General features: G+C 37.1%; 1 protein-coding gene across 2 annotated transcripts; it reads left to right on the forward strand.

Annotated features, from left to right (window-relative positions):
* Positions 1-4,998: 4,998 nt before the first annotated feature.
* LOC110855929 (microfibril-associated glycoprotein 4) lies at positions 4,999-8,397 on the forward strand. 2 transcript variants are annotated; one of them, XM_022104355.2, is made up of 6 exons: positions 4,999-5,507; positions 5,584-5,688; positions 5,952-6,072; positions 6,724-6,891; positions 7,346-7,532; positions 8,084-8,218. In XM_022104355.2, the coding sequence occupies exons 1-6, from the start codon at positions 5,421-5,423 to the stop codon at positions 8,142-8,144; spliced, it is 729 nt and encodes a 242-aa protein (XP_021960047.1). In that variant the 5' UTR covers positions 4,999-5,420; the 3' UTR covers positions 8,145-8,218. The 2 variants fall into 2 exon arrangements, with proteins under 2 accessions (XP_021960047.1, XP_021960046.1); XM_022104354.2 differs by having other exon boundaries at positions 5,008-5,507; positions 7,346-7,470; positions 8,084-8,397.
* The last annotated feature ends 1,053 nt before the right edge of the window (positions 8,398-9,450 follow it).

Genomic DNA, 9,450 nt, shown 5'->3' on the forward strand with positions numbered 1-9,450 from the left:
TATTTGCTTCTTGTGAAGGATTTGGAAGTGGAGTATTTTGAGAGAAATTTATTTGTTTATAAAGTAAATATAGGTAAGGATAGTTTTAAACTGATTAATGTAAAAAAAATAATTATACACGAGTGTTTTGAGATTCAACAAAATATAATTTTAGAAGGATTATATTTAGTTACGCAACATCACTTGTAAATACGTATGTACTGGTATATTATTGTAAAAAACTTGAAGTATTCGTTTCCAACGTGTAATAAAACATAAATTTGTGTAAACCGACAAAAATATTATTTTTAAGCATCACCAAACGGGTAACAAAATCCAAGAAAATATGGTGGTGGCCTGTCACTGATTGGTAGTAAAAATCATTGATCATTGTATCACCGCTGGTAGTCGTCTATCACCACGACGGTGATCGTGGATTTTATCACCGGCTGGTGGTCGGCTACCACCATTGCGGTAGATTCACATATACTCACCGGCCGGTGACAGAACGGTGATAAAATTTCTAAGAGTGCACCAAGGGAAAAAATTTCTAGTGGTAGCTGAAAAGTGAGCTTTTTTTGAAAGGACATGACCTTTGACCTTTGAGATATTTCAAAAACAAGGACGCAATTCAACCACAATCTTTCTGGACTACTAGTGTGCAAAATTTCAAATTTTTATTTCCACCCATGTGCGATATATGCAGTTTTTTTAGGGGTGTCCATACTTGTTGGATTGACTGTATATTCCTGGTAATGATGAAATGTATGTACATCTAGTCGTCCGTGGGACAGAAATCTGTCTCCGTCTTAAAGCATCGATTCGACCGTGTATAAATATAGAATGGCACAATTTCTGATAGGTTATTTCCACAATTACGTTAGTCGCATTACATACAAAATTCAAAGAAAATTCAGTAAATTGAGATTTCGAATATCGCGTTATTCCGTCAAGTTATATTATTCACTTTGTTGCCAAATTCTTGGAAATTCCACGTGCCCAAGGTAAGTTTTATACAATAAAGTGCATACGTTCCCTTAATTGATCCAGACACGCATTCCCCACTTTAAATTTATTTATTGTTTTATTTATTACATCGAAACCTGTTTCTTCCAAGACCTGTTACTTACATTTAACTATTTATTTAAGCCTGACTTTTCGTTAATTAAGACGTCCAGTTCCAACGTAAAAAATGCCAAGCCCAACTCCAGAAGTTGTCGACCCCGGTGTGCTGGATGCTCTTATCGTCGGTGCTGGATTTTCGGGTCTTTACACCCTCTGGAAATTAAGACAGCTTGGCTTCACCACGAAAATCTTGGAAAAGGGACCCGACATTGGAGGAACGTGGTATAGCAACCGCTATCCTGGAGCCCGAGTGGACATTGACATTCCAATGCATCAACTTTCCGTCGAAAAAGTTTGGTCCAGCTTCGAGTGGAGTGAACGCTTTCCAAAGAGAGACGAACTCTTATCCTATTTTCAACACTTTGTCAAAACCCTCGACTTAATGAAGGACATTGAATTCAACACCCACGTCGTCTCGGCGACCTTTGATGAAACCCAAAATGTATGGGAAGTTAAAACCGCGACAGGAAATATAACTCTGGCAACCCATTTAATTTTATGTGTCGGATATACTTCTCGAAAATACACCCCAAATTTCTTTTAGGATCAGACAAATTCCAAGGAAAGCTCTACCACGATCAGTTCTACTTCTCATGATGATGCAAAGGAAGTGATGAGAGTTCATATCAGCGCGCTGGACAAGGACGGAGATGGATTCGTGGATGAATCCGAGTTTAACGCTACGGTCCAATTATGCCTAATTCATGACCCATCCTTCCCAAAAGTTGAATTTGACAAGTTTGTGGAGGAAGCGGACACCGATGAAGATGGGAAAGTTGGCATTGCAGAAGCTACGGAATGTTTTTGCAATCATGGGAAAAATAATTGATTACGGGATTTCGGAAATATTCCGGGGGTTCCTTTGTTAGAAATGTTTTAGGATAATGTTTAATTCGTTTGGTTATTTTGTAAGGAAATTTTGACAGAAACAAGATTTTGTTTTTGATAATACGGGAAATAAAAGTAGATCCAGCGCTAAGCTCTACTTATGACTCCGTCATTTCAATTTGTGAATGCATGTGAACTAAGGTTGTTTTACTTGGGGGGTTGCTGGGGAGAATAATCTTAAGCTAATACAGGTTGTGTCAGTTTATTCGATTTTTCAAAAAATGAAAAAAATCCGGACTTTGGTACTGCAATTAATTTCACCCCTGAATTTACATAACGACATATTTTTAGGCTTGACAACGCCTTGGGAAATCCCAAAGTCCGGAATTTTTTCTTTTTTTGAAAAATCGAATAAACTGACACAACCTTTATTTCCGTCAGGTTATTCTCCCCAGCAACCCCCAAGTAAAACAACCTTAGTTCACATGTAGTCACAAATTGAAATGATGAGTGGGGGGTGGAGTCGACATCGTGATTCCAAATGATGATGCGTTGATTCGTTTAGGGACGTAGAAGTCGCTCCGATGGTCGAGGTGTATTCCCCTCCGCCAAGGGAATGTGACAGGAACGAGTATGAAGGTATTTGGAGATGGAAAAGTCCACTTCAAATTGGGGGAGGCCGGTTGATTAAAACTCATGTAACTGATACTCGGTCCTGTTTCGCAATATATACGGGTGCCAGTATGTTTTGAAACTTTTACAAGAGGAAAAGGGTCCTCCCACAAGGCCAGACATATACTGTAAGTAGGGAACGTACTTTTGCATCGTAATGCTATGATGATGATGGTGAGAAACGTCAACTTGTCCAAAAGGGTAGCAGAGTCCAAATTATAAAACATTGATAATCGTCGTAATTTAAAACGAAAAAACATATGTCTTCAAACTACCATGTTAAACGAAGTATGGGCTTTAATTTGGTACTCAAAACATAATATTGCCAATATTTTGGAAATTAATTTTCAAGATTTAAATAATATTAGACGGAGAGCAGTTTTTTGTTGCTCTCTTCTCGGCCCGCGAAATAAATTGTGAGCGAGCGAGTGAGAGAACGAGCGAAAAAGTATTCCTTGTCAATGCGCTAAAACGAAGAATAAAAAAAAACATTTTACACAGGTGCGCTTCCACTACAACCACTCCCACAACAGTGGGGGTGGTTCAAATGGAAGCGTACCTTGTACATCATCACATACGTACATACTCCTATTAAACAAGGCAGTGGGTGTATGCACGTACAGAAATTGGGCTGCTTGTAAATACACAAATTCAGGATGGTCCCCAGTATGAACTTTACACACTTAAGACGAATTCCTCGATAACGTGTCTGAAATTTGCAAGAAAAGAATCGCAACTAAATACGTCATGCGAGTTGGAGTAGTAAATACGATAAGACATCACGAGATGTTGGGTTAAAGTTCAATGTAAATGATATTTATTGTAGGTGACAGCCTTTCCATGTTATTATACATACACAACCGTAGTCTGTTCAACTTCTGTACCTCATGAAAGCAGATACAGTCGTACATTTTATACTGTATTGAATCCCAAACCTTGTCTGTTCGCGCATCAGTATAATCATTCTTTGGAGAAAAACTGTAATTTTCAACAACCCTATAATAATATGAGGATTGCGACGTCAATAGAGCTGAAAGTGAGTCGAGTCGAGTCTAGCCAACACTCTTCTTGACTCATTTAACGTGTGAGTCCTATACGAAGACTCGAGTCTGGGGTCGGACTCAAACTCGACTCGACACGATTCTACTCGTCCTTAATCCTCCATCCTTAATAATTTGTATCTTATTCGGATAATTTAATTATCAGGTTTATTACAGAAATTTTAAAATGTTGCTTTATTTTGGCTTTTGAAATTTCAACTAAAATTTAAATAAATAATTTATACTAAACAACACAAAAATATTAATTTTAAATTAAATAATTTTAGTTTAATTTAGAGTTGCCGATAAGCATGTCCTGCCCATGTATAAAAGACATGGGCGGGACGAGCTCATTGGTGACTCTAGTTTAATTCAAAAATTTAAATTTAAATTTAATTTAATTTAAAAATGTAATTAAAAATTTGCTTCAAATTTAACTTTTTTTTTTAATAATCGCATAAAATTTTTTACGAAATTGAATTTGACAAATAATTCATAGTCTCTACATGCATAATTCAAACGAAATTTTGTCGTTATAGATTTAAACCATTTAAGGCGTACGATTACATACAACAAAATGTAGTAACTCGGGCATATTATAGCATTTTTGGTCATGGTGTGCGAGAGAAAAATAAGCACTGTTAACACAATTCGTATGTAACAACAACAAAATTATAAAATCCAGCCTTTAACATTGCATTCTATTGAGAAAATCCCAAAATTTTGGTGAAGAAAGCTATAATTTTAACATTGGTTGACCTTGGTTGGGGATTTTTCATAATGTTTTCACTGGTAACGACTAGAAACAAAATATTCATTATTGCCAGTTAAAAAATATTAATGAAATTCCCCCCTGACCTGTTAATTCTGAAAGATTCTCTACAGTGCAGCCGATTTTATGCGTAATAAAAGATATTTTAAACCCCTACACAAAAACAAGAGAACCTCAGGGTGTGAAAATTACGTACAAATACTACAAAAACAAATCGCATGGAAGAAATGCACGTGGTCCTGAACATACAATCAAGCATTTCCTACTTGTATTTAACCTTGAATAAAATTATCTTCTCTTCTCTTTAACATGCAAACCCACAATTTTCAGATGTTGCTCTATATAACATGAGCCAAGCTAATCAGAGCACATTTTGCTTTGCACGAGTACATATTCTGTAAAATACAGAAGAGAATGTAGACTGCCATTTACTCCTTGTTGAACTTGAATGAAAGCCCAAGTTTATTTATGTAACCAAGCACAACACAACGCTTCTCACCCGATTGGACTGGTTTACTGGGATAAACACGAAACATTTGGTTCGGTTAATATTATGCCAAAGTGGAAAAATTCTCACTTTAATCCAACACTTTTCACAAGTTACACCGATTTACTCAAGCCAAACGCAAAATTTACTGTATTTCTGATCCAGTGGGTTACATGAAAATTTAAAAATAACTAAAGGAAAAATGTCACATTGTGACATCCCTTCTGCGCCACACTGTATTAAAATTAATCACCACCACCACAACTGTGTGGCCTCTGTGTCAATTTCATGCAAACTTGTCACATCCTTTTTGAACCACCCTGTACAGCCGAATACATAAATCACCGTGCAAAATTACACAATCTGAAGAAGATGAATGTATGAGTGATCCTGGGTGAAGCTTTATCGTTTCTTTCTTCGTCCCAACTCTTGAGACGTAAATTGTTGAGTTGGCTCTTCAGTCGTAGAGGTGGAATCTTGGTGGACGCAAGGACAGACAAACTTGTGAGAAAATAATATGCAGAAAAATAATATTATTGCAGTCACTGCGATCCTCCTTGTTATTCTCGTTACTACAATTTCCATCTGCCTGATTTCATACCAGGTAAGAAAAAAATAAAAATACTTCCCCAGGAGGAGGCGATATTTTTAGAAGAAATTTAAAGCCTAATGCCACCTAGGAACACACTTCTGAGGACGAAGAGGAACTTATCCCCATAACGACAACATCGACAGCGTCGCCCCCCATAACGCCGGTGCCGGAGGACTACAGCCGTGTCAATGAGGTATGATAAATACGGAGCTAGGGCGTCCGAAACCGTACGATTTTCTGATACCGGTTTGCAAAACATGTCCCTTAAAAAAATTCTGCTATTTTTTAAATAAACGCGTCCGCAGGCAAGATGAGACTAACATGAAAGGCTTAAATAATCACGTGGACATGAACATAAAATTTTAACATCATGAAAAATTCAACATAAAAATCAAACTCTTTACAACTAATTGAAAACTACAGTGACAGTTGGTTTCTACCGAAATATTTCTGTAGGTGATGTTCCAGCGAAGGGGAGCCCCTCTCAAGGAGGGTCAGCCTCGTGAAGGGTTTTACTACAGAACCTGGACCGAGTATGAAAATGGATTTGGGGATCAAGATGCAGATTTTTGGCTGGGTGAGTGGGTAAATATTGCTCAGTTAATTAATCACGTGCACCCATTCTGATCAGTGTACATATGTACTCCCAAACAAAAAAGTACAGCATTATTTTTTCTATACAAAGCAGTTTTTTATGTTTTTTTCTGTTTTGCTGCTTATTTAAAATGGGGAGAAGTGAGACGTGCTTTATACAGAATTCTCAATTCTGTACAAAGCACGTCTCACTAGAAAAGGGCAACCAGTTCTGAATTGATTACCCTTTTCTAGTACATAATTGTTCGCGTCTAAATTAAGTACTTCTGAAACGGAAACGTCAAATGCATTATATCACAGACAAAATGGAGTATTCGTAAAGCCGTGTCAAGATTAGCATACATATACATACGGGCTTATCTATCTATAACAGCACAATTTGAGGAAGAAGTATTTATACAAAATAAGCTTGCAAATGAAAGGAAGCAAAGTGTATTTTTTATAATTTTGATTAAATATTGATCGGCAATCTTTTTTGAATTTAATTGAATATTGGTTCATTAAAGTGAGATATCGTTGGCTGTATTGCAACTAAAACCACCAAAACAGCAAAAGCAGAAATTTTTTGTTACTTTTTTTTGATTTTTAGAGTACACTAATTTTGATCACTGATTGAACTAAAATTTAATTTCAGGGTTGAAAAGAATTCATGCCTTAACCAAGCAAGGGTTTACTCGGTTGAGCGTGAACTTGGAGGATTGGGAGGGAAACCAAGCCACCGCAAACTATTCGGTTTTCAAAGTTGCGGGTCCCGCCACTAATTATAAATTGTATCAACTCGGGAGCTATAGTGGAACTGCGGGTATGTATCCATTTACATAATACCGTACTTCTTCCTTTTGAGCTTAAAAAGTACTTTAAGCAAAAATATGGGTAGTGGAGACTGAAACTGAAATTATATTTTTTAAAATATATAATTTTCCCACTTCATAATTTTTCGCATGACGGTGTAGTCCAAGCCTAACTAACAATAGGATGCAGAGGTCGACGCCGACCAATTTTCGACAATTTTTGGTAATTTATCGGCGGCGTCGGCGTCGCGGCGCGGCGTCCCAATGTTAAGGGTATAGGAAATCGGATTTATCGGCGGCGCCTAAAATGTTACCGGCGTACGGCGCGGCGGCGGCGTGAGATCGGCGGCGTCGACCTCTGATAGGGTGTAAGATGTCCATTTTTGAGGACCTCGTTTCTCCGTATTTCCCACTTGAGATCCAAACAAAAATGTAAAATAAAATTATTCCGTGGTTGTAAAACAGGTCCAGTGGACTCAATGGCTAGGAGCAGAAGATCACCATTCACCACGTTCGATAGGGACACAGTTAGAGACCGAGGGTGCAGTTGGCACACGGCCGGACCTGGATGGCACGACGGCTGTCCTCACGTACGCACATATTTATTTGCATGGTGGTTGAAAAGGGACGCGACAAGGGAAACCTGCATTATGTAAAGAATTTTCATTCGTTTCTTCAAAATTATGCAGGCATTTATCGAATTTCCTATATACACCGTGTCCCAAATGTATCTGCTCTCGACAGGATATCCTTCTTGTGATAATGTTTGCATCCTCACTCGTGTGTTCACGAGTTTGCCTGACATTTCAGGCCATTGGGTCAAGAAATGTTTAAGAATAAAAGTAAACACAAAAGATGTAAGGGAAAAAGTTGATGAACACCGCGCGCGCGAGCGAGATGCGGAGATACTTTTGGGACACAGTGTAATTTCCAAGTATCTACATACTAGTGTTAATTCTAAAAAAGTAACCGAGGTCCTTTCCCGACCACCGAGTGTATAGACTAGTTCAAAAAGGGTGTCAGTACAAGGCGTTAGTTACATCAAACTTCAGAAAGACATTTCTAAGATTGCCTCGTGGAGAAATGACACGCTTTTTGAACCACCCTGTATACATTTCGTAAATTAACACACGTATTTATTTCCCGTCAATTTCGTTCTCTTTTTTCGAAATAAATAAATATACCTCAACTCTGTATTCATAGGCCTCCCCAAACGGCCTCTACCAGAACAGCAGCCAGGTCGATAAGGATGGGAGAGGATTGATTTGGTTTTACTGGAAAGATTCATGGTACTACTCACTTAAAAAGATTGAAATGGTGCTACATCGATCTCCCGATCATGTTTGGAAAAGCTCACAGGAAATTGACCGAGACGCCAAAAAGTGGTATTGATTGATATATTTAATAAATATGTATTATGCATTTACATATGTACGTTTAATTAAAGGTTATTGATATTACTCAATCCTTTTACGTATCTGTACAATAAAGTGTTGCACATAAAGAGGTGGACTTTACTTATTCTTATCATTTTTTTTTTACTTGATTGATATTTCCGGTATTCCAACCCTTTATTTCACCAAAAATTTACGTATTCTTGTCATTTTTTCTTTGAGGGCAGTTTGTGTCCTAAATTAATCCTAGGTGAGCATTCATGTTAATACCTCAGTATTTTGAAATACTGAGACAAATGGCTTTTATTCTTTAATTTTTGTTTACGCATACGTTTTGTTTATAGCATAGGTCTCTTCTTGGTATAAATTTGGTAATGATTTTAGTTTAAGTTGGACACACATACATACATGCATATAAATATTTCCTATCAACTAATTTATTACGGTTGGAAATTATAAGAATTTTAGTTTCCTAAACTGCCCTTAACATATGTACATAGGTTCATACGTTATGTTTCTTATCCGACTACTGTTTTACTAGAGCAACAGGGATATCATTGTTTAAGATTACACAGAAACATATTTATCTGATTAAACTACATCCCAGGAAAATGACGTTTACAGTATTTCATTTCCTGTTGGTTTGCGACATCTTTCTTTCATTACAAAGAAACGCAAGAAACACCGCCATTTAACCACGTGCCCTGTTTAAATAATACAGCGGCGGGAATCAGTTTGTTGCACGTTTGGATGTATTCAGGGTAAAAATGGGGGCAAGAAACGACATCCTTGCGGTTACATATGTACGTGCATATACCCGAATCTACTATGCACTGCAAAATTCTTACCCCAAGTCGAAATAAATACTTATTTACATACATATATTAAAGATTTCACTTTTCTCCATGAAATGTATAACGACCATAGTAATCTTACAAATCTCAATTTCCTAAAATCACTATTCTGCTGCTGGATTGATGTATTCGGTTTTTATGACCTTTTATCGTAACAATACACTTTGTAACAATTTCTGTAATGAAAAATTATGACATGTTGATGAGGGCTGCAGGCCGTATATTAATAAATACTGTACTACTACTACTACATATACTCGAATCACTGGCCGTTTAACAAATGTACATTCTTCCACTTTTCCATTATTACCACCACAACCCC

Source organism: Folsomia candida, unplaced genomic scaffold (assembly GCF_002217175.1).
Source record: "Folsomia candida strain VU population unplaced genomic scaffold, ASM221717v1 Fcan01_Sc014, whole genome shotgun sequence".
NCBI lineage: Eukaryota > Metazoa > Arthropoda > Collembola > Entomobryomorpha > Isotomidae > Folsomia > Folsomia candida.